General features: G+C 38.1%; 1 protein-coding gene across 14 annotated transcripts in view; it reads right to left on the bottom strand.

Annotated features, from left to right (window-relative positions):
• Positions 1-26757, bottom strand: part of KIDINS220 (kinase D interacting substrate 220) — a 96226-nt gene that overhangs the window by 10772 nt on the left and 58697 nt on the right. For 8 of the 14 annotated variants that reach the window (XM_059891831.1, XM_059891830.1, XM_024999548.2 and 5 more), the window contains 6 exons: positions 20448-20626; positions 19118-19344; positions 16719-16832; positions 15935-15991; positions 9634-9666; positions 3995-4123 (listed from right to left, as the gene is read on the bottom strand). In XM_059891831.1, coding sequence (XP_059747814.1) covers positions 3995-4123; positions 9634-9666; positions 15935-15991; positions 16719-16832; positions 19118-19344; positions 20448-20626 — 739 coding nt within the window. The remainder of the gene's footprint in view (positions 1-3994; positions 4124-9633; positions 9667-15934; positions 15992-16718; positions 16833-19117; positions 19345-20447; positions 20627-26757) is intronic. The other 6 variants (XM_059891832.1, XM_005213104.5, XM_024999550.2 and 3 more) reach the window with 3 other exon arrangements.

Here is a 26757-nt window from a genome sequence, read left to right as displayed (position 1 = left end):
GACTCTTTGCGACTCCACGGACTATACAGTCCATGGAATTCTCCAGGCCAGAATACTGGAGTGGGTAGCCTTTCTCTTCTCCAGGGGATCTTCCCAACCCAGGGATTGAGCCCAGGTCTCCTGCATTGCAGGCGGATTCTCTACCAGCTGAGCCACCAGGGAAGCCCAAGAATTCTGGAGTGGGTAGCCTCTCCCTTGTCCAGCGGATCTTCCCAACCCAGCAACTGAATTGAGGTCTCCTGCATTGCAGGTGGAATCTTTACCAGCTGACCTACCAGGGAAGCCCCGGTAAGCCTTCGTTTACTTCTAAATAAAGTAAGCACTGACAAACATGTTCATCAACTACACCAGATAACCTCAACCACCACAAATGTCCACCACAAGGTTCCCAGTCTATTAAATGCACAAAAAATGATCTTATCACCACTGGGTCTCTGATGAGGAATGATAGAATTTACTTGATTAATAAACAGGCAGTTTACTTATTTTACAAAAATACAAAACCTGACTTTATTAACTGTGGTAAAAGTATTAGATACCTGTGTTTAAAATCAATAGAATGCCCAGTTTCCAAATTAATTCTGAAGAAAAGACTGTACGGAGCAAGCCTATGGCAGGGGTCCTCTGTGGAAATGCAAGGAGGTTAGCAGTTCTTAAGAAACCAACTGCCATGATGGGCTTTAAACAGCAAGGGCCTGTTAGCAAAGAGCTGAGCAGGGAGAAAACCACTGTCCTGAGGGAAATAAAATCCCCACAAAGGATTCATGTGGAGGCCTCACTCTCTCCTGACTCTAATCAAGCTGCCTAGAGGAGACAGTAAGGTCAGTAGCTTGGAAAGGCAGTGCTGGACACTTTTGCAAATGGGAATTAACTACATCTGTGAGAAAACCAGTGCTATCTGAGCATTTCTGACCAAATGTAGGTTATGGTTACTAAGATAGTTAGTATCAGTCAGTTCAATTGCTCAGTTGTCTCCAACTCTGTGGGACCCCATGGACTGCAGCACTCCAGGCTTCCCTGTCCATCACCAACTCCCAGAGCTTGCTCAAACTCATGTCCATCAAGTCGGTGATGCCATCTAACCATTTCATCCTCTGTTGTCCCGTTCTCCTTGTGCCTTCAATCTTTCCCAGCATCAGGGTCTTTTCCAATGAGTGAGTCAGGTCTTTGCATCAGGTGGCCAAAGTATTGGAGGTTCAGTCAGCATCAGTCTTTCCAATGAATATTCAGGACTGATTTCCTTTACGATTGACTGGTTCCATCTCTTTGCTGTTCAAAGGACCCTCAAGAGTCTTCTCCAACACCACAGTTCAAAAGCATCAGTTCTTTGGCACTCAGCTTTCTTTCTCTCACATCCACACGACTCTCACATCATACATGACTACTGGAAAAACCATAGCTTTGACTAGATGGACCTTTGTCCACAAAGTAATGTCTCTGCTTTTTAATATGCTGTCTAGGTTGGTCATAGCTTTTCTTCTAAGGAGCAAGCGTCTTTTAATGTCATGGCTGCAGTCACCATCTGCAGTGATTTTGGAGCCCAACGAAAGAAAGTCTCTCGCTGTTTCCATTATTGCCCCATCTATTTGCCATGAAGAGGTGGGACCAGATGCCCTAATTTTCATTTTTAAATGTTGAGTTTTAAGCCAGCTTTTTTACTCACCTCTTTCACTTTCATCAAAAGGCTCTTTAGTTCCTCTTCACTTTCTGCCACAAGGGTGGTGTCATCTCTGTATCTAAGGTTACTGATATTTCTCCCAGAAATCTTGATTCCAGCTTGTGCTTCATCCAGCCTGGCATTTCATATGATGTACTCTGCATGTAAGTTAAATAAGCAGAGTGACAATATACAGCCTTGACGCACTCCTTTCCAAATTTGGAACCAGTTTTTTGTTCCATGTCCGGTTCTAACTGTTGCTTCTTGACCTGTATACAGGTTTCGCAGGAGACAGGTAAGGTGGTCTGGCATTCCCATCTCTTGAAGAATTTTCCACAGTTTGTTCAGATCCACACAGTCACAGGCTTTGGCGTAGTCAATAAAGCAGATGTTTTTCTGGAACTCTCTTGCTTTTTTTGATGATCCAACAGATGCTGGCAACTTGATTTCTGGTTCCTCTGCCTTTTCTAAATCCAGCTTGAATATCTGGAAGTTCACGGTTCGCGTAACTTGACTCGGAAAATTCTGAGCATTACTTTGCTAGCGTTGTGAGATGACGGCAATTGTGTGGTAGTTTGAGCATTCTTTGGCATTGCCTTTCTTTGGGGTTGGAATGAAAACTGACATTTTCCAGTCCTGTGGCCACTGCTGAGTTTTGCAGATTTGCTGGCATATTGAGTGCAGCACTTTCACAGCATCATCTTTCAGGATTTGAAATAGCTCAGCTGGAATTCCATCACCTCCACTAGCTTTGTTCGTAGTGATGCTTCCTAAGGCCCACTTGACTTCGCACTCCAGGATGTCTGGCTCTAGGTGAGTGATCACACCATCGTGGTTATCTGGGTCATGAAGATCTTTTTTGTGTAGTTCTGCGTATTCTTGCCACCTCTTCTTAGTATCTTCTGCTTCTGTTAGGTCCCTACCATTTCTGTCCTTTATTGTGCCCATTATTTGTATGAAATGTTCCCTTGGTGTCTCTGATTTTCTTGAAGAGATCTCATCTTTCCAATTCTATTGTTTTCCTCTATTTCTTTGCATTGATCACTGAGGAAGGCTTTCTTATATCTCCTTGCTATTCTTTGGAATGCTGCTTTCAGATAGATATCTTTCCTTTTATCCTTTGCCTTTAGCTTCTCTTCTTTTGTCAGCTATTTGTAAGGCCTCCTCAGACAACCATTTTGGCTTTTTGCATTTGTTTTTGAGGATGGTCTTGATCACTGCCTCCTATATAATGTCAAGAACCTCCGTCCATTGTTCTTCAGGCACTCTATCAGATCTAATCCCTTGAAACTATTTGTCACTTTCACTGTATAATCATAAGGGATCTGATTAGGTCATACCTGAATGGTCTAGTGGTTTTCCCTACTTTATTCAACTTAATTAAGTCTGAATTTTATAATAAGGAGTTCATGATCTGAGCCACAGTCAGCTCCTGGTCTTGTTTTTGCTAACTGTATAGAGCCTCTCCATCTTTGGCTACAAAGAATATAATCAATCTGATTTTGGTGTTGACCATCTGGTGATGTCCATGTGTAGTCATCACTTAGAAGAAGGTGTTTGCTATGACCAGTGCATTTTCTTGGGGCAGTAAGACAGTATATATGTTTGTAATTAACTTTTTAGATGCCATCCTTTAAAGTATGTAAATACTAGATGCTGTTGTTAAAGTTCTACTTCACTGTATGTCTGATAGAAAAAGTATAACTTAGTAGAAATATCTATTAAAACTGGGACTCAGTTAGCCCTGTACATGGGAAGACATCCTCGAAATCTCAGGTTCATGGTAATTACTGGAACTGCAATAAAAGATCTAGGAAGAACAGAACCTCTTCAAATGTGTCAGCCTTGCAAACCCAAAACTCATAGGTATTATCAAACGGGACATGATCAGAGTCCTCTAAGACATGAAAGTGAGAATTAGAGGGACATGAAGAAGTGTGGTTTACTTGGATAATTGTTAAATTACAAATATTACAACTAAAGAAAGTGTAACAGAAAAGGCTTTCAAATGTTCTATGCTGCATACTGCAAATGTAAGTAGTTGTTAACCTTAATCTGAAATCCTTTAGAGCTTTCAATCAATATTTCTCATCAAGCACTTTTGACTTACATGAGATCATTGTGAAGTAGCATTGTAACACAGCACTTTCTTTTATCCATCTCTAAACTAAGGCACAAAAGGGCAATTTTAGGATACAAATAGTAAGAAACCTATTTCCACCTGAGCTTTCCCATCTCAGCAGAGAACTCATCTTTGATAGCCTAAATACAAAATGCTCGCTGTCCACAGAGCCCATCTCCCATGCCCTTGAGTGAGCAGGTAAAAGTGCAGGTCACCTTTTTGATGGTTGCACAGTACTGAGGCAGCATGCTCTGGTCCAGCCCTTCAATTTGTTTCAGTTTCTCACAAACTGCATCCACGTTCATCGAATTCAGTGGTATTGTGCCTGAGGCTGGGCCTGATCCCTAGGTAAGTCGTGGGAAAATACATGTATAAACAGCATTTAATGTCAGATATATGCAGTCATGTGACAGAGAAACACTTATGAAGTTACACTATAAAGTACTTCAATTAAAGATACATTTTCAAACTTAAGTAAAAACAGTGAATGTGTGCAGCATGGGACATGCCATTAGAGAACAGATTTAGCTACTGTTTACCTTAAAGAGTATCTTTTATTAGAGCAGATATAGCCTGATCAAAACCACTTTTCTAAGAAGACATAAGTTCCATGAGCCAACCCAAGGCCAACTTCAAGAAAGCCTAACCTCAAACCTCAAGAGAGAAAGGTGTAGCCCTTAATAACAGAAAGACAGGGGCTTAAAAAAAGAAAAGGAATAGGGGGAATTACTGATGCCTATAACATACAAAAAAATATAAAAGGTAAACCTATGAGATAATTTTAAAAGTGCTAACACTCAGCAGCTTTAAATGTCTTCACAGATTACCTTAATAGTCTACAACAGCTCAAGTTTTCAGATCTTGATCATATTTTATATCCAAGAGATCTTGGATAAGAACCTATACAATAATCGTGTAAATGTAAACAACAGTATTACTTAACACATGTGGAAGTAAATATAATCCATCAAAATTCAGTCTCATTTAAAATAAAAATCAAAATAATAAACCTAGTGTTTACTGAAAAGAAAAATATTTTCTGAATACAGAGACATACTAAAGAGGTATTTGCCTGTGGCTAATTACATACGAATCTCCTCAATTACAGATGTGGTCACTGGGGTCCAAAGAGCTAAGTTTTGACTTCAAACTCACAGAATAAACAGCTAGTTAGTGGTAGATTCAGACTGGAACCCTAGCTTAACAGGTCTTACAACTTTCTATTTTCTTTGTTGCCATTGTCTATTTTTAAAGAGTTTATAGAAACTATAACCAAAATAAAGAGAAGACAAGCCAACTAGTATAGAGGGTAATGTTACAAATGATCTGTCTTGTTTACCAGTCAATTTAGTCTTAAAATGATAAATATAATTTATCCTATCCCCAAGGATGTGTCAATTTAAATTTTCTACTGCCTCTTTTGTTATCATCAAGAGAGAAGTAGACTATGACAGCCAAAACTGCCTGGGAGCTACTTGTTAAACATTATTTGTAACATGAAAGCATTAACATAATACTCTATTATGAATTGATAGATAAATATACACACACAGTATATAAATAAAATATACCTAGTTACATATAAATATAGCTAGCAAATGAGACCATACTGAACAGACAGTAAGGTAGTCATTTTATAAGAGGGAGCCTCAGGAAGTTTACAAATGTAAGATAGTCCCATAAAAATTTGTAAATTAATGATTTGGAATATTCTATTTCTGCTTTATTGACTATGCCAAAGCCTTTGACTGTGTGGTTCACTATAAACTGTGGAAAATTCTGAAAGAGATGGGAATACCAGACCACCTGATTTGCCTCTTGAGAAATTTGTATGCAGGTCAGGAAGCAACAGTTAGAACTGGACATGCAACAACAGACTGGTTCCAAATAGGAAAAGGAGTTCGTCAAGGCTGTATATTGTCACCCTGTTTATTTAACTTATACGCAGAGTACATCATGAGAAACGCTGGACTGGAAGAAACACAAGCTGGAATCAAGATTGCCGGGAGAAATATCAATAACCTCAGATATCCAGATGACACCACCCTTATGGCAGAAAGTGAAGAGGAACTAAAAAGCCTCTCGATGAAAGTGAAAGTGGAGAGTGAAAAAGTTGGCTTAAAAGCTCAATGAAGATCATGGCACCCGGTTCCATCACTTCATGGGAAATAGATGGGGAAACAGTGGAAACAGTGTCAAACTTTATTTTTCTGGGCTCCCAAATCACTGCAGATGGTGACCGCAGCCATGAAATTAAAAGACGCTTACTCCTTGGAAGGAAAGTTGTGACCAACCTAGATAGCATATTCAAAAGCAGGGACATTACTCTGCCAACAAAGGTTCGTCTAGTCAGGGCTATGGTTTTTTCTGTGGTCATGTATGGATGTGAGAGTTGGACTGTGAAGAAGGCTGAGCACCAAAGAATTGATGCTTTTGAACTGTGGTGTTGGAGAAGACTCTTGAGAGTCCGTTGGACTGCAAGGAGATCCAACCAGTGCATTCTGGTTGGAATGCAAGGAGATCAGCCCTGGGATTTCTTTGGAAGGAATGATGCTAAAGCTGAAACTCCAGTACTTTGACCACCTCATGCGAAGAGTTGACTCATTGGAAAAGACTCTGATGCTGGGAGGGATTGGAGGCAAGAGGAGAAGGGGACGACAGAGGATGAGATGGCTGGATGGCATCACTGACTCGATGGACGTGAGTCTGAGTGAACTCCGGGAGTTGGTGATGGACAGGGAGGCCTGGCGTGCTGCGATTCATGGGGTCACAAAGAGTCGGACCACGACTGAGCGACTGATCTGATCTGATCTGATTTATAGCTTGTGTTTAATTAAATATAAATTTAAAATATGCCATATATTATATAGTCTGAAGTTCACTTACTTCAAAAATACTAAGTACAGCACAACACTAGTATTTCCACGATTTAGTTTTCATATTTCTATACATAGTTCTATTTTCTGCCTGGATGAGAACAGCCAATATTTAAGTGTTAATTACCCACTATGTGCTATGGAAACTTTAAATGCTTTCTATGAATTTTTAATAACCATATTTGTTTTTCCTTTCTTTTTAAATAGGTTTATGTGAAATATAATTCACTAACAATTCTCCAATTTAAAGTACACAATTCAGTGATGTTAAGTATCTCCTCACAGCTGTGACACCATCACTACACTCAACTTTAAGACATTATCAGAGCCCTAAAAAGCAATTCTACACTATTAGCAGTCAACCTTCATGCCTCCCAACACCCAGTCCCAACCCCTAGCAACCACTGACCTACTTTCTGTCTCTGCGGATTTGCCTATTTGGGATATCTAAACAGAACCACACAATCTGTGACCTTTCATAACTCACTTCTTCCACTTAGTATATTCTCAAGGTTCATCTATGCTATAGCATGCATTCATACTTCATTCTTTCTTATTGCTGAACAGTATTTATCTTTTAAATGATCTTTAATACTGTTTTTCAAATGTTTTCATTCCTCAACCTATTTCTTCTTTCTGGGTACATTTATACTTCTCTACATTTCCGTGATTAGATAAACCACAAATGCACAGTTTGATCATACTGGATTATAACTGGATTATAATGATCGTACTGGATTATAATTCACAGAATTAAATGCCATGAATCCACACTGATATAAATAAAAAGTTGAGTAAGTAAGTAAATGAGGAAGAAGAGACAACTTTTACTTATAGAATTCCAATTAATAAATGTAGAATGGAAAGGAAAATTACCACCTGGAAAACACAACAGAAGCGGTGGTACACAAGACACCACTAAAATTCATGAGAAAAGTACAAGGAGGAACAGGATTATCTGCAGAGTTTCAAAGTACCTCCCCCTAAATATTCATTCATTACAAGGGAAAGACACACCCTGACAGTGTTGAAACCTAGCAGATGCTGCCCTAACCACATGACTGAGGTCCATATGACCACTGGGAAGATGCAGGCCCTCACAGACCCTCAAATGTGACACACAGAGGACACACATCACGTTTCTGTGGGTCTCTTGCAAAGATGTATAATCTCCTTCTAATCATTAGGAAATGGTGAACAAACCCAAACAGAAGGGCAGTCTACAAAATATCTGATCAGTATTCTTCAAAAGTTTTACGATCATAAGAGACAAGGAAAGACTGAGGAATTGTCACAGATTAGGAAACTGTAAGGAGAAATAACAAAATACAACTGGACTGGATCCTGGACCAGAAAAATGAAATTAGTGGAAAAACCGGTAAGATTAAAATAAAGCCTGTATTAAGAATATTGTACAAATTTTCATTTCTGTTCTGGAGAAATACACTACAATTAGGAAAGATGTTAATATTAGGGGAATACTGTTTTTGTATCTTTGAAGTCTAAAATTATTTTAAAGTAAAAAAAGTTTTTAATCACAAAAAGCTTTTTAATTGTGCTAAAAAGAACAAGTATAACAGACATGGAACTGATTAACTCTGTCTGTGTGGGGGCAGGGGAAATGTAAAATGTTAGAGAGTAACATTGGAGAAGGCAATGGCACCCCACTCCAGTACTCTTGCCTGGAAAATCCCATGGACGGAGGAGCCTGGTAGGCTGCAGTCCATGGGGCTGCTAAGAGTCAGACACGACTAAGTGACTTCACTTTCACTTTTCACTTTCAGACATTGGAGAAGGAAATGGCAACCCACTCCAGTATTCTTGCCTGGAGAATCCCAGGGACAGGGGAGCCTGGTGGGCTGCCATCTGTGGGGTCGCACAGAGTCGGACACGACTGAAGTGACTTAGCAGCAGAGAGTAACATTCCCTTTAAGAAGGGCCTCAGAAAATTCAGCAAGACAGACACGTTAATAAAGACACTACTCTTTCCTCTGAAACAGGAAACTCCACATTGTTTTACTTTCATGATCCTTCAAGACTTCTACATTTTATCACTTGAAAACATATTTTGTCCCTCATTGGGGATTATGTAGAAGATACATATTATTTTTGAATGACTTTTAGGAGTTTTCTAAGAAAAAGACACACAGGTACCCTGTAATTCCATCAAAGCTATAGTTAGACTATTGATTATTTGTGAGTTGGATCTTATCAAGATAAGGAGTAGATTATTAATATATTAAAATACAATATGCTTCTTTGAATAAAAGAGAAATGGTAAATACTCGCCCAGTTTTTTCTAAAGTAATCATATACAATGAAATTATTTTGAAACCAAATAACCCTTAGTATCGAAACAACAATCTTTGGATGGAAACCTCGCAAAAGAGGAAAAAGTACAATAGTTGACAAGGAAAAGGTATATTCAATAATTCAATCTGTTAAGTTCTTAATAGAAAATATTACTTAATACATAGAATGGTAATACTTAAGAGTTTATCATGCATATTCTTACTTGAAATTTACCTGTTACAAGTCAAGGAAAGTTCATTTCAGTATATATCACAATCTACTAAAAAACTGTTTTTCTAACACAGAAAACTGAATGCAGAAGATGTTAGTTTGCTTAAGACTGTTAAATATTTACAAACTTCAAAATATAGACAAATCAGAATTCCTACAGGTCAAAGTAAAACAAAACATTTAAATTACTTTGATGTAATTATATTATTTTATATTGTAAGTAGATTAAAACTACACTCTGTAACATCATCATCTTCAGTAAATTATCAAACAAGCTTAGAATTGATTAGCCAGAAATGAGAGCCATGCAGAGGCTGAAAGCAGCTATTAAAAATAAACCCAAGGCACTAAAATGAGCACAGGTTTATAAACAGCCCAGCAGGAAGTTGCCAATGATTGCTTCTAACAGACTAAAATAAGAAAAATAAATAAGATTTCACTGAAAGTTTCTGTACCTGTCTCTGTTTGTTAAACCCAGAGTCACACGGCTTTAAGAAAGGAATAAAACAGAATGAAGGACACGAGCTTAAAGGAAAACATCAAATACACTTTTGTGATAAACACAGGCAGGACTTCTGTCACTCTGTTTTCCCACGACTCTGAACACACCATCTCTATAGCAACACAAAGGAACATCCGTGCACAGGCACACACACACCACACACACACACATAATTTAATTTCATTAACATGTGCTTGGTAATTTTAAAATTGTACTCTCAAATTTAATATTCTTCCTGTTAGAAGAATAAGCCATGGGCCATACATTCAACAAGAAAACCAAATAAATCAAATTTGCTATAAAAAGTCAATACTCCTACTATAAACAATTATTTTAAAAATTAATTTTTAACATTCTGATTAAAAAACTACAACTATTAATTTCAGATTAATTGCAACCTTTAATAGTAAGGTTTAAATACTTGGAATTCACATGATCTCTTCATAAAACATTTTCTAGTCACACTAATAGTTAATGTTCAGAAATATACTTTTCAGATTTAGGTTTTGTTTCACTGGGCATGCACTGAAGTATCATTTGAAAAGAAAGGCCATAAGAGCCTAGCAGCTCAAGAAATCATAAGTGCAACAGTGAAAAAATATTGGCACATTATCAGTAGGGTAACTATTTTACTAATGCAGTTTTCTTTTTTTATTTTTTGTTTTGGCCACACTGCACGGCTTATGGGATCTTAGTTCCCCAACCAGGGATTGAACCTGGTCCCTGTCAGGGAAAGTCCAGAATCCTAAACAGTGGGCCAGTAGGAAATTCCCGATTGTAGCTCATTTAAATCCCTAATTCAAAGCTGACACACTGCTATCAATTATTGTTCTGCACAGATTAGGCTGGTGGTAAATATTCTCAAAATAGTTCAAATAATCTAGAAATAACTAACAATGTTGAGTCAATTTACAATGTTCTTTTAACATGTTCACTATCTGGAGCACTTCATGGGAACTCTGCTTTCTAGTTTACATATTAAACTTACTATAGGTACTTTTTTTAGAAAGTTACTATGAATATCTGTGGAAACTTGAAAAAATATCAAACAGGAGCACTGATGAGATTACAGTTTTCTAAAAGATACCAAAACACAAAAGAAGGCTATTGTTATCAAGTTGGAAAATATAACTTTCTCTTCAAACTACATGAGAAATAATACGTAGGTTAAAGCTGACAGATGAGGTTTGATACCACATGCAAAGGGCAATCTTTTTAAAAAACTCAAGTTCAAAATATGATTTTGTTATGTTTTTTTTTTTTAACTTTTAACTGTACTCTAGGATTTCAATGGTATCAATATTACAATATCCTATTTCTTCAACAGTGTCTCAACCAATTTAGTTGTAGTTTAGTGTTTAGGAAAAATGTTTTCTTGAGCTGAAGTCTGGCACACAGACTTTGAAGCTGGAAGTGAATACAGTTTTTCACTATTTATGAAAAGAAAAAAATGTTAATAATTTTCCAAACTAAAGCAGTTAATAAAAATGCACTACTAAATTGCTTTAGACAGTGTGAGTGAATCTCCAGAGATAAGGTCCTGGGGGCTGGCAGAGAGCACCCAACCTAAGACTACAGGGAAACCTGAAACATGCCTTGCCTTACCCATGGCATCTTTAGCTTTCTCGTCCAAGTTTGCTCCTGAACAATGACAGGCATCCATGACAGACAGGCATGATTTGGACATCCATTTGTTTCAAAACAGGTTACTAGTTCTAAACCAGTGGTGGAAATAAAATGATCTACAGTGGAGTCCCATCTTTTTTTCACTTGGTTATTCTACCAACTGGATTCAGTTTAATGAAAACCAAGCCTTCATTTCTAGGACTTTATTAATTCAGTAATTTTCATCCATCTCTAAAAGTAATGGCACATCAGAAGGCAGGATACTACTGCTCTTAATAATGCCTCTGAAGTTCTTTACCATCCAACGTTGTGCTAATCAGTTTTATGCCTTTTCAGTGAAGCAGCTGATCTAAAGCTACCAAGCAAACCCTGCAGCAGAGAAGGTCGAGAAAGAGTGACTTGGTAGCACTGATCATTCCCCTCCTTGGCAGCCCTCCAACTCATCAGCTCCAGGAAGCCAGAGTTTTCATCAGTTTTGTTCACTACCCATCCCACTGCAGTAGTCAAACAGTGGATGATCACACAGGCACGTGAAGGACTTGATGGTAAGTAATACAAGGAAGGATACAAGGATAAAGAAATCCTCCATTACTCTTTCCTTTGAAAACATCCTCTTCAAGGAAACATTCCCTGCTTTGAAAAATGAGTAGTCACACCGTAAATAAAAATAGACCGAATGTGACTCTTTCAAAGGGCAACTCTCTGAAAGACCACAACAAAATGCCACTGAGGGGCTCATGAATGGCCCTCCTTGCTGGGTTCATCCCTTCATGGTGACTGGGTGATGTGAATGCTGCTACTTCCTAGAGGGGCCTAGACTGAAAGAAGGTAAAGGCAGCAAGTAAAATTCTCCCGGAAAGCTTTCAAAAGTGTAAAGTATTTGGAGCATTCAGACAACCTGGAAATCCTTCTCAATTCTAGGAAAACAAACTGATTCTAGGAAATCAAACCACCTTTGGGGGCCAGAAAAGCATCAACAGATAAAGGGCCAAGTTAATCTAAAATGACTGGCGTGTGGGTGCACCACTCCCACCACTGAGGAGAGGTTATTTAACACAGTTTTAGTTTCTGAGTCTTTAAAGTTTCATGGAATTTGGATGGTAGTAATAGTAATAATTATTAAGTAATTCAAGTATGCAAAGGCTGAGTAATCCTTAAATCAGACCTATGAGGTAAGGCCTGCTTTTTCCAGATGAGGGAGTATCAGAGAGCTTAAGTAATTTCTCCAAGGTGGAGAGCTAATCACCAGGGCCTATTCACCTTGAACACCAAGCTCCTGACCAAGTCAGGCTTAGTATTAATGGAGGCAAAGGGGGCAGCACAGTGGTGAGGAACGCTTCCAGGTACTGGCCATGCAGATTCCAGTTCTGCACCGAGGGCTCCCTCCTGTGAGCCTCAGGTCAGGTACACCTACAGCATGGTGCTGGACTAGACCATGGGTACTGGTGTTCTCTGGGCTTCCCAGTGGCTCAATGGTAAAGAATGGTAAAGGAGACGTGGGTTCGATTCCTGGGGAGGGGAAGATCCCCTGGAGGACAGCGTGGCAACCCACTCCAGTATTCTTCCCTGGAGGCTCCTATGGACAGAGGAGCCTGCTGGGCTACGGTCAGTGGGGTCGCACAGAGTCAGACACGGCTGAGCACAGAGCATGAGGCTCCCCCAGAGGCAACGCAAATCCGCCAAGGTGGAGGCCAGAGTTCTTGTTTTTACTGGTTTCATAAACTTAAATTCTGATTGAGATTTCATTTCTTAAAAAGTCTTTTCTGCTTTGAAAGTCTGAAAAACACGAGTCCTTTCTAGCTCTAATATCCTGGGGATCCTATCTCGGGCCCAATGTTAATGTATTCTTTGTCAGTTTTCTAAGATTTGGCACTTATTTTCTCTACTATACAATCACAGAGGAAGAAAGCCAGCACAGAGGCTTACATTTTGCATCTTCACCTTCATGAAACACCTGGACATATCTGTAATTTATCTGGTAAGTCTTGGCTGGCCTTCACAAGTCACAGTCATTACAGTGTTCCTGAATGTGAGAAAACCCAGTTGTTTTCATAAGGATCCACTTTATAAAGGTTGATGAGAAATTTCTTGAGGTTAAAAAAAAAAGATGAGACCATCTATATTGAAAAGATCACAGAGAGCTGGTTAACTCTCTGTGATCAGGTGTTTTTTTTTTTTTTTTTTAACTCATTATTCTGTGTCCTCATTGACAATTTGTCCAAAAATGTTTATGTAGCTCCTGCTTATCCATAAGCAGCTCTGGTCATCAAGTGCTGCCCATAGGGGGACAGTTGAGTGAACAGACGTGAACTCAGTCTGCAGTCTTATCTCAGGAATTACAGTCTTTTACTACAGGCCTGGCAAGTCATAGGAGCCATGAAGGGCTAAAAAAGTTTACATTAACTACTTCTGTGCTGGTTCAGTTATAAAGATCCCATAAAATGTTCCCCTGGATAGATACTTCTCCACATTTCCACCACTGTTTTTTTAACATGGCTTTGAACTAAGTCTCTACTTGGACTAGTCTACTGCAAAATAAATGCTACATGCTACTGTCGTTAATTTCTTATAGGCAAAGAAGGCTTGGGAAGCAACTATTATTCACTAAGCAGATTACAAAACTATCACTTAATATTAAAAGAACAGCAAATCCTACAGTTATTTTACTAAACAAAGGCACTAATATATTCAGAGCATGTTTACTCTTTGTTATTGGGCTTATACACACAACTTAAGAATTGCATTATTTCCCCTTCCCCAAAAACTCATTTTAAAACTTGCCTAATGCTCCTTCACTGGTCCCTGAAATTACAGACACCTTTTACTTACAAGTGTTGTCCTTAAGGATGGGAATAGCTATTTCAGCATGTCTCTGTCATTAAGACCATCAAATTCTTCACAGGACCTAACTTTCATCAAAAGTTTGCTGAGGAATTTCAGCTCAGACAATTGCATTGCATGCATGAATCTATGTATTAAAGACTCACTGACTAAACTAAAACTCATTCTTGCATATGGTGGCAATGATCCATGGACTAAAGATTCCTCTAACACCCAAATGAAATTACTATGGTTTATTGTGTCTATCATTCGTGGATAATGAAGTCTCTCAAACACTTCAGCTAAAATGTTAATGACTTAAAAAAGAATAATCAGCCCCTCAATGAAAACACCAAAATGGTTCTCTTTCTATTTCACTAATATTAACTCAAAGAAAATTAAAGTTACAAAACCACTGCCTATTCAAGTGCATGTTTTAAGTTAAAAATTATGCATAAATTCAGGATGCACTATTTCACTAAATTAATTCCAACTGCTATGCCACGTTTCTTTATATTAAATTGATGTTCACATGGGCATAACATTCTGCAAATAAATCAACAGAACTGAAAAATACAAACTGGGTTCTTAAAATTCCTCATTGACTGAATGAAGATTCTAAGTCGCATCATATTAAATGTACTTATTAAGTACAAAGACTTAAATAATAAATATACAAAGTGACTTCCTACAAAAGTTATTTTTTTTAAAGAAACCCATCCTAAAGTGTTGGGGGAAAGTTTTAAATAATCCCCTTTACATGCTGGACTAGCTTTGTTTATCTGGAAATTTTATTTTAATAAATACAGTTGACCCTTGAACAACACAGGTTTGAACTGTGCAGGTCCACTTACATGCCGATTTTTTTCAGTGGTAAATATAACAGTACTAACAGCAAAGAATCTGCCTGCAATGCAGCAGACCTAGGTTCTATCGATTCCTGGGTTGGGAAGATCCCCTGAAGAAGGGCATGGCAAACCACTCCAGTATTCTCACCTGGAGAATTCCATGGACAGAAGAGCCTGGTGGGCTACAGTCCATGGGGTTGCAAAGAGTCAGACATGACTGAGCGACTGACACCCAAACACACACAATCTGAGGTTGTCTGAATCCAGAGACACAGAACCACAGATCAGGACGAAAGATTTACACTGGAGGGCTGACTATAAGTTCTAGTTTCTAATTTAGACTCCTAGGATTTTAGGCTGGTAGGAGGGTCAGTGCCCCAATTCCTGCACTGTTTAAGGATCAACTGTATATAGATAAATAAAAGTAGCACTGTAGCAGCACTGAATTTACACTAAGTGTGGGCACTGAGATTAAGCATGAGTCACTGAGGATCCATTCCTGGTCTACATCAAACTAGTTCACAATGTCTTTTTTGTAGTCTCAAGGTCAATTATGAATATTTTCAAAAATATTCTACATGTGCAGTACCAACTTCAGGAAAAAAAACAGGCAAATGTGAAAATAAGGCCCAACATTAAGGAACAAATACCACCAAGTGAATGCTCCTGATGGTTGCTGGAAGAACCCCTTCCTTACTGGACGACCAAAAAAGAAAAAATACAAAACCTACCCCACGTCATTGAAAAAGGGGAAAAGCAGGAGGAAATGAAGGGTAAAGTTAAACATTAGCTTTTTAATTAATCCGTGAGCTATAATTATTAGTACTCAGCTACTCTACACTAGCAGCCCATCACACCAGAAATGCAGAGTTAGTGAACTGCTGTCATCACGATTAAGAGTCGTTACTGCTGCAAAAGCGGGAGAGGCTCGCGGTCCACACCACAAGACTACTCCATTACCCTCGAGGAGTCTGTGGGTGAAGAAAGGCCCTCAGCAGCATCCTCCTTGATAACTTCCTAGCAACACAAAACAAGAGTGTGGGTGAAAGGTGACGGGCTGAGCCAAACAAGGATGATGAATGAACAGGATGCTAAAATAATATGTGACAGTGACACCTGAATGTGATCAGACTCTTTTCAATGATATTATTTTTAAATTTAAATAACAGTTTAAGTTCTAAAGCTTTTACCTCCTAATTAAAAAAAAATTAGCAGGGAAATGTCTTTCTTTAAATTGGTAAACTAAGTTTATCATCAGTAACACGTAGAATTTTAGGCCCAAATGTATTTCGCTTTGGATTTGAGTTAATAGTACATCTGGATAATTTCCTTGCCCTATTTAATTCCTGCTATTCAATAAAAGTGTTCCTCCAATATATGCGCTACTTTTTATACATAGGGCTAGCATATATTTAGATAGATAAAGATACCATATATGAATGTGCTTTAAAAAGAAATCAGATATAAGCAGATGTAAAAGTTTAGTTGTAAAAGTTTGATAACAAACAATACATTTTAGGCCAGAAACTCTGGTTGTAAACAACTCGTCATTCATTCCCTGAGGCTGCTAGTCATTTTCCTTCCATAGATCCTGACCAAAATGAAAACAAAATACATTTTGTGTTAGTAATAGGTTATGTTTCTTGAAACTATTTATAAAATAAGTTGTGCTTTTACTACAGAAAGGAAATAAGCAAACTTCTATTGCTGACTGTAATACTTAATTACCCTTTTTTATACTTACTAGGCCATTGCTCTGATCTCTGGGCAAATTCGTTTTTACTGATGGACGTGAGATGAGATGGTGGGAGCCGCCAGGGCAGTACCTTGGCGTGTAAAGGTAGGGGGCAAAGAATGGCTATGGAGAAAACACGTGACAAAACAATTACCAAAATCAAAGTATAATGAGCTTTATCAAATGAAACTAACCAACAAAATACAACTCCAAATTTTTAAATGCAAGTGACAAAACAGAAGAAAAAAATGCCTCACTCATATTCTATAAGATATCAAACCCAAACTTAAGTCATATTATTTAAATTTTTATATTGTTGATTTAATACAATCTTTTTATAAAGCAACTAAAGTTTTGTACTTTACAAGTTGACACCAGAGTTTCTCTTTACATTTAACACTTTTATGGGCGGTTTACCATGTGTCAGGTTCTAAGTGATTTACAAATACAAATATTAACTCACAATCTCACCCAAAAAAAAGCAGAATAGAATCTCAATTGAGTATTATTCTTTACCAAAAAAAGATTAGCCTTAACTAAGACCAAAAAAACAGTCTGAATTATTTAAGAACCTCCTAGCATGGATTTCAGGAATATTATTACTCCAAGTTGCTAGATTTTACTTTATACCCTGGAGTTTATGCTATCTGCTAAATAAGCAAGGATATTATTTAAAAGGGAAATCCACTGTTTAGAGGAAATCTATAACTATAGGATTTATCTATAGCCAGCTTCATATAAACCGGAGCTATCAGATTATATGGGCTAAAAATAAAGATTAAAACATATTAAACTTCATTACACTGATGTAACACCTTCCCTTACCTTTTTCATTCCTGCCATTTTAAGAAAATTGTTCAGCTTTTAACTTTCAGACAAAAAATAACTAAATCTAAAAGCATAAGAATTTTTTAATGTTTTAAAAATAATAAAACACTACTAAAGCATCGTACATCATTGTTGTTCACATGAAATTAGTGAACACAAAGTCTCCACCTAGATGGTATGATAATTACAAAAAAAACTTCTTGGTCTCAAAACATCAAATGTCATCTGATTATTGGTTGAGACATTTATGTAAAATTACAGCAGATTTCAGGACTGCTAAATAAAAACCTGAATTTCACACTTCCTAGCACTCAGTTAAAGTTTACAGAGATGAAGTATGTTATCAAATGCTATCATTCCACCTTTTCCTCCTTATTTGAGTAAAAGGATGGAATAACATTCATAAGACCTCTAAAGATGGTATACCTAATTACTTACATGGCTACCATTTCTCAAAAACTGAAAAATTTAAACTCTAGAATTTCTTCTTTGCCACGTTTATTCAAATTTCTCTTTCTAGCTTACTGAAAGTTTATTTAGGCATGCATTGGCTTCTGTGAATGCTGCTGCTGCTGCTGCTGCTAAGTCGCTCCAGTTGTGTCCAACTCTGTGCGACCCCATAGACGGCAGCCCACCAGGCTCCCCCGTCCCTGGGATTCTCCAGGCAAGAATACTGGAGTGGATTGCCATTTCCTTCTCCATCTGTGAATGCTAGCCCCTATGTTTTCTCACTTCAGACTAAAGAGGGAGACAACAAAAATAAAGAAACAATGGATTTTAGAGTTCAGTTGCAGAAAATATTGGGTTGGTCAAAAAGTTCATTCAGGCCTTTCCATACCATCTTATGGCAAAGCTTGAACAAACTTTTTGACCAACCCAATATAATAGTAGGGCCGTTGTTCTGTTTTCCTACAGAAAATATTAGTGTTCAAGACCATTAAAATGAGGATAGCTTGGAGCTACTAAACTCGACAGGGTCTGAATACTGCTGATAATGAATTTGTGCTCTCATCATTTGAAGTAGAAAATTATATTTATAGTATGAAAATAATTATACATGACTGAAGGTAGTGTGAAATAAAGCTCTAGAAATAGACTACATGCTATCTGGCCAATAGCATCTGAGTCCTCCTTCAAGCACTAGGACCCACCATTATCTCACATTTAAAAGCTGTATCACATTGAATATAGGTTTACTGAACTAAAAATTATCATTGTTTTGAATGCCAATATAAGTTATTATACAAGATACAACAAATGGAACATCTGTTTAGAAACCAAGAGAATTTCAGATTGCTTTGAAGCTCAGAACAGTCACTGCTGACCCCACAGAGTTCACTTTCTTATCAGGACAATAAATCAAAGCAAAAAGCATCTCTACTATTCAGACTCAATTGAGATCTAGAACCTGTTAAGATTCAAAAATCTTCTGATTTTTAAAAAATATTACATTCAAACAACATTTTTTGTCTTTACAGCTAAAGTACAGTTTCAAAATGGTAACAGACTCCATTAGCAGAACACTTCTAGCCTTTTCCTGGAAGAAATTCTTCAATTTAAGATGCCGGGCACTTGCTTACCCTGTTGTAGAAGGGGTGCTGGGGTCCTGTCATGCCGCTGTAGTAGCTGCTATGAGGCTGCGGCGACACAACCCCTCCCCCGAATGGCCCATTGAAGGAGGTGGACGAAGAGCAGACAGACGCTGGCTGACTGTAGCCGGACGGCGGTCGAGGGGGAGGCTCGTGCAGAGGTAGCGGGGGATACGCAAGTCCTCCGATATTAATCTGGTCTCTTGCAGCACGAACATCTAAGAGATTAAATGATACCCCAGAAGGCAAAAGAAAATAGAACATTAGTAACCAAAGAAAATAGAACATTAGTAACTAGTCCAATTACCACTTCCTCCTTTAGTTACCGGACAGAAAACATGACTGATTATATCACTCTTGCCAAAGATTCCAACTGGCTTTACAGAACAGACAGGGAACTCTGAATACTCCACAGACATTCTTAGTAAGAGGCACTCAACTACTTCGCATAAAAGTTTTTTTCACCATGTGAAAAGTCACCAACGTCTGTATTCTCTTCGGTTACCAGAATTCTGAATTTTTTTTCTGACTTTTCAAGGTATTTGTGCTATCCTAACAATTCTTCTGACACAGTTTTGCTAAATATTAGCAATTCATCCTTGTGTAGTAAGTACAATGTTAGCTAAGACTGTGGGTTTGCAAACCATATGACACGTCCACCTCTGAACAACCACCAACACTTCCACAGTCAGAAAATACACCTCAGACAACTTATAACAGGTATTTTAAAAAAGAACATATGAAAATACAGTGTCTCTCCCTCTCCATAATTCATGGAAAATGCAAAGGTGGGTCAGCAGTACTGTATCACACAAACGAGTGTGTGTTTCAATGAAGGTTGAGTGTGTGTTTTCGTGAGCATACAGCAGTGCCTCAAGAGCAACTTTAACTTATCCAAAACCTTCACGTTATTATCATCAAGTTCTAGTCCACAGATTTAACCTTTGAAAGGAATATCAACTTTCTTACTGCTCTGGATGCAGATCCCTATTAAAGACAGAAGACTGGTGACAGAAAAATCACAGTGGGTTGACAGCTTGAAGTGGTAACTGTGTAGTAAAAGGAATTTGATTCCAGTGATGCTTCAGGTGTGTAGGCTGGGAAACATAATAAGGTCAATTTAACAAACAGCATTTTCCCAGCGTTCCCAAAGGATGCTGAGACGCCCATCTTCAGTTTCATTAACTCTCCCCGGTGGTGCTTGGTTCAATATTTCCCATTTTTTTCTTGGAGCAGGAGAAACTTATACAGCCAAGTTAGAAACGGGAAAATTTTTTAGCACTTCCAGAGAGGGCAAATTAAATTTATTACTGATACCCACCTGCAATAATCTCCCGCAGTTTGGGGTCCAGATTTACAGTGCATGGCAAAAAGGTTTTCACATCTCGAGCCACAAGAACTGGGGTCCTTGAAGACAAAAACACTTCAAAATTTCTTATATCTCCATCTATTTCAAGCAGTGGCTCAACATCTTTAGTTGTTGGAATATTCTTTGATATTCTTCAAACAAAAAACAAATGAAGATGGTCATTATAATCATTATTAGGCAAATTCTGCATGGAACTTAAAAATGTGTTATTTATAAAAATAAATAACACATTACCCAGTTTGCTCTCATTAATTTTTTTAAAGAAAAAGGAACAAAATAAATGGTACATTTTCAAAATTACTAAGGCGACAAGTGTGAGGTTAGAATTATATTGCCTTAACCAAAAAAGAAGGGAATGGCAACCCACTCTAATGTTCTTGCCTGGAGAATTCCACGGACAGAGGAGCCTGGTGGGCTACGGTCCATGGGGTCACAAAGAGTCAGACACGACTGAGTGACTTTCATAACCAAAGGCAGAATTTGGGCAGGGAAAACAGAAAAAGGACAGTAACATGTTAATGATTACCTCACAGTGAAGACTGAGTTACCACTTTACACACATGAACAGTGGCCTCAGACAAACTCAACAGTCTGCCTAAGTCACGTGACATGAGAGAATCTAACTGACTCTAAAAATCATGTTTTATTATAAAATGTCATGGCTCTTTTTTAAAAAAATTTTTTATTGTTTGGCTGCACCACATAGCATGTGAGACTTCAGTTCCCTGACCAGGGGTCTCTTCCTGTCTCCTGTGGCAGAAACATGAAGTCTTAACCACTGGACCACCAGAGAAGTCCCTAAAATGCCATGATTCTTGCAAAAGAAAAGAAAAATAAAGAATAATTTCTAAATAAATTATGCAAACTAGAAAAATGCATAGATTTTTCCATTTTTAAAAAAGGTTTTATTTTCTATTAGAAAATATAAAGTAATCTATGCTTACTATGCTGCTGCTGCTAAGTCGCTTCAGTCATGTTCAACTCTGTGCGACCCCATAGACGGCAGCCCACCAGGCTCCCCCGTCCCTGGGATTCTCCAGGCAAGAACACTGGAGTGGGTTGCCATTTCCTTCTCCAGTGCATGAAAGTGAAAAGTGAAAGTGAAGTCGCTCAGTCGTTTCTGACTCTTCCCGACCCCATGGACTGCAGCCTACCAGGCTCCTCCGCCCATGAGATTTTCCAGGCAAGAGTACTGGAGTGGGGTGCCATCGCCTTCTCTGGTGCTTACTATATAAGCATACATATAAGACAAAGAAGTACAAAAGAACAGAAGGGGTTAAAAAAACCACATAATTTTACCAACCAGACACAATAACTACTAATATAGTATCAGTCTATTTTTCATTATGCATAACTTTTTACATAGCTAAATTTATAAGTAAATCAGGCAGAGGTCTTAAACGAAAAAAAAGTGACATTCATTAAAAACTACTTTAAAAATTAAAAACACTTCTATGTTGAACTATACAAAACTGCCAATTTTGTAGGTCAAAATGGTAAACTACTGACAATTCCATAGGTTTCAACCCACTACATGCAAGGTCATGGGCTAATCTGAGGCAGTAAGTAAAAATACATCAGAGAGAGAGAAAAGAATGGAAAATGTGAAGGAACTTAAAAGACAAGGAGATGGATGGAAAAACCTGGATATAACCCAATGTCTGTTAACAATGAAGAGATAAATAATTTGTGGTATATCCATATAATGGAATACTACTTAGCAATAAAAAGGAATGGACTTATTTATATATCTACAACATTGATAAATCTCATAGTAAATTATGTTGCGTGAAAGAATATAGCAAATAAAGAACAGCTGTATTTTTTTCATTTATACAAAACTAGAAAATAAAAACTAATCTATAGTGACAGAAAGAGGATAAGGGTTTGCTGTGGAGTCAGGGATGAGGGGAGAGAGGCAACAGGAGAGACTTCATAAGAATGGGAGGAGACTTTTGGAAGTCACGTGTCTTCTCTCTTGGTGGTGGTGGTGATTTGGTGGCTATAGATATATATCGAAACTTCAGGAACTGGACAATTTAAATATGGCCATTTCTTGTATGTTGATTACACCTCAAAAGCTATTTTAAAATCACTGTAAACTTGAAGATATCCTCAAAACACTCAATTCCCAATTAGCTAATAATATTAACTGTGAGATTATAGTAAGCCTAGTTTCAGAGAAACAGAAAGATTTTCCTGCCCTTCAAAAAAAGTAAAATGGGATCTGACTCTAATACTGGTTACAGCAACATGATTTCTCTGGGACCAGCATTTTATTCCTCAGGCTCACCATTTGACTAGCAGCCATTTATTAAAAGCCATCTAAGGGGAAATCCAGAGACCATAATCAGCAAACAAGAACAGAACAGGGTGCTGGTGAGGAAACAGGGACAGCAATTGCATCTTAATGAATTTTAGGAAGTCCCTTTTATGGGGTCATGCACATGTGCACAAACCAGAACAGCCCTCTGAAACAGGATAGCGTGTGTGCGAAGCTGCTTCAGTCGTGTCCAACTCTTTGCTACCTCAGGGACTATAACCCGCCAGGCTCTGCTGTCCATCGGCTTACTCAGGCAAGAACACTGGAGTGGGTTGCCATTTTCTTCTCCAGGGGATCTTCCTGACCCAGAGATGGAACCTGAGTCTCTTACGCCTCCTGCATTGGCAGGCAGGTTCTTTACCAGTAGCACCACCCAGGAGGCCAATAAATTAAGCTGACTTTCAAACCAATTATTAAGTATATTTAAAATGAAATGGAAAACTTAAGAGAATGGTTTCATGGAATCCCCAGATTTCTGCAAATCACTTTGCAGAAACGGCCAAAGTATCAAGAGCTTAAACAGTTAAAAAGGTAGTTTGTCTATTTCAGGGGTTTAACATAAAATGCTAAGAAGAGAAGCTAGAAAGATTTAGATAAAAACACACAGCTGACAAGTCACATGAAACAAATTAACTGAATTTTAATGCCAGCTCTGCTTAAGCTTGAATGTGAACAGTGTTCTCAATATGATGAACAATACTGCTGTTCACAAGCCAACAGTCTACTGCTGGTTTCCAGATTGAAGTCTCTATTCTAACCTTTTGAGCTCAATACATTAAACTCTTTTACTGAAGGAGATATTTATGTAAATGATAATCTTTTGGCAGTAGGCCACCAAAATCATATGTGCTTTTATTTTTCAGATGTTTTTCCCAAAGGTTAGTATTTAAAGAATTTAAGTAACTTCACTTTTCAATTAACAGTGAATTTAAATTTCCAGTATTATGAATCATGTGAATTAAAGTTGCCAGCAGTTAAATGGCCCACAGAAAGCATTATAAAGCCTCAGGCATCAACGATCTCCCAGTAAGTTTAAATGCACTTTCTTTCTATGCTACCAATCTAGCAGAACTTGTTAATGCCAACGTCAATGTAAGTCAAAAGCATTTTGATTATAAATGACAGTGGTTTCTAGGAAGTCCGTATTAATTCCTTGGCAGAAAGTACATAAGCCATTCATATCACTTCCATTCAAAATAAGGTTTTAAATTACATGGAAAAAAATTCTATTTTAAATCAAAATATAAATAGGTTCTAAGATCATCATTATCAAGGTGTTATTTACCATATTTTGTCTAAAAGTAGCTGCTTGATAATGTCATTATTTAATCATAAGAGGTTAAAAATTAAGATACATTTTCTTTAAAAATTTAAAAACGGAAAACTCTTCACTGCCTCAGAATTTTATTACTTTGATCAGTGAGTGCACATTTGCTAAATTCTCTCTGTGCACAGAGCGAGCACCATGGGCATCCTGGAACACAGATGAAACACAGAGACAGAAAACCGCCACTCAGCACTGTAGCCAAAGGGTCAGAAACAAAAAATAAAATGATAAAATTAAGCCCGTTACTATCTGGAGACAATCAAAACCCCTAGAACACGTCAGGAGCTGGCCACACTCTCCCCTTCCTGGTCTTAACCAGGTTAATTCCTACTCATCCTCTGTCTCTCCACTCAGCTCCCCCTCTTCAGGGAGTCCTCCGTGAAACTACACTGTATTCCTCTACTACAAAGCTCAAACCACATATGCTTCCTTGCATATACATATCACAATCAGCATGTTGTTATTCAAGAGTGAAATAATTTTATTAATGCTTATCTACCCTGCTAGAAGATAAACTCCATTAAAGCTAAAGACAAGTTTGGTTGTATATTTCGAATGCTTAGCACATAGAGCCATCATATCACTTTTGCTTAATAAATAATCTGCAGAGTGAAAAAACTACACACAAAAAAGTATTGCTCCCAAAGAACTCTATTCTTTTAAAATAATTTTCACTTTAATTATCCTTTCTGATTGGAAAAAACCTTGGGCTTGGGAAAAAGTACATTGACCCATTCCTGTTAATTTTTGCACATGGTGTGAAATAAGGGTCCAACTTCATTCTTTCACATGTGGAAATCTAGCTGTTCCAATATCATTTCTTGTAGACTATTCTTCCCCTCAATGAATGGACTTGGCAACCTTTCTACAGCTTAACTGGCTGTAGATGTGAGAACTTATTTTACGTCTGGACTCTCAATTCTATTCCATTATGTCTCTCCTTATGTCAGTGCCACAGTGTTCTGTGGCAGCTTTGTAGTAAGTTTGTTTTTTTTTTTTTTAAATTTTTGGCTGTACCCTACAGAATTTGGGACCTTAGCCCCCCGACCAGGGATCAAACCCATTCCCCACGCACTGGAAGGCAGAATCTTAAACAGTGGGCCACTAAGGAAGTCCCTGTGCTGCTGCGTCACTTCAGTCATGTCCAACTCTGTGCGACCCCATAGACGGCAGCCCACCAGGCTTCCCCGTCCCTGGGATTCACCAGGCAAGAACACTGGAGTGGGTTGCCATTTCCTTCTCCATTGCATGAAAGTGAAAAGTGAAAGTGAAGTTGCTCAGTCGTGTCCAACTCCAGCGACCCCATGGACTGCAGCCCACCAGGCTCCCCCGTCCATGGGATTTTCTAGGCAAAATTACTGGAATGGGGTGCCACTGCCTTCTCCAAAGGAAGTCCCTGTAGTAAGTTTTAAAATCAAGAAAGAGTTCTCCAACTTTGTTCCTTTTCAAGATTGTTTTAGCTATTTGGGATCCCTTCCAATTTCATATAGGTCATTCCTGATAGCTCAACTGCTAAAGAATCCACCTGCAATGTGGGAGACCTGGGTTCGATCCCTGGGTTGGGAAGATCCCCTGGAGAAAAGAAAGGCTACCCACTCCAGTATTATGAATCTAAGGATCAGGTTTCAGCTTAAAAAAAAAAAAAAAAAAGGTTACTGGAATTTTGAAAGGGATTACACTGAATCTGTAAATCACTTTGGGTAACATGGACAATATTTAGTCTTCCTATCCACGAACATGGCATATCTTTTCATTTCTTCAGAACTACTTTAATTAACCAATGTTTTGTAGTTTTCAGTGTACAAGTCTTTACCTCAATGGGCAAAATTTTTCCTGGATATTTTATTCTTCCAGCCACTATAGTAAATACAATTGTTTTCTTAATTTCCTTTCAGATTGTTCATTTCAGGTGTATAAAAACTCTCAGCTAATTTTTGTGCTGATCTGTATCCTGAAACACAGCCAAATTTATCAGCTCTATTAGCTTTCTTGTGAAATTCTTTGGGATTTTCTACATACAGCACTACGTCATTTGTGACCAGAGGTATTTTCACTTCCTTATTTCCAAATGGATCCATTTATTTCTGTTTCTTGTCTAACTGTGCTAGCCAGAACTTCCAGGATAATGCCGATCAGCAGTGGTGAGAGCAGGTGATTTAAGTCAACTGAGATTTCTCTAATAGGATCTCACAGACTGGGGCTTGAACAATATTTATTCCTCATGCGGTTTGAGAGTATGATCAGGTTCTGATGAGAACCCTCTCTCTGATTTGCAGCTAGCTCTATGATTTTTTTTATAATGACATCAATTCCATCATAAGGACTTGCCCCTCATGACCTCACTAAACCTCCCAAACGTTTCACCTCCAAGTACCATCACACTGGGGAGTAAGGTCTCAACACATGAATTTTGCGGGGTACATTCTGCCCATAGCAGGAGGCACCCTTGTCCTATTCCTGTCTTTAGGGGGAAGCTTGTCATTTTGTCATCACTGAGTCTGTTGGCAGTGGGCTTTTCCCCACGTGCCCTTTACCATGCTGAGTAAATTCCCTTCTACTCCTAGTTTTCTGTTTTTATCCCAAAAGGGTGTTGTATTTCATCATATGTCTTT

Source organism: Bos taurus, chromosome 11 (genome assembly GCF_002263795.3).
Source record: "Bos taurus isolate L1 Dominette 01449 registration number 42190680 breed Hereford chromosome 11, ARS-UCD2.0, whole genome shotgun sequence".
NCBI lineage: Eukaryota > Metazoa > Chordata > Mammalia > Artiodactyla > Bovidae > Bos > Bos taurus.
The sequence above is the reverse complement of the archived record's forward strand: the minus strand, read 5'-3'. Positions and strand labels throughout refer to the sequence as shown.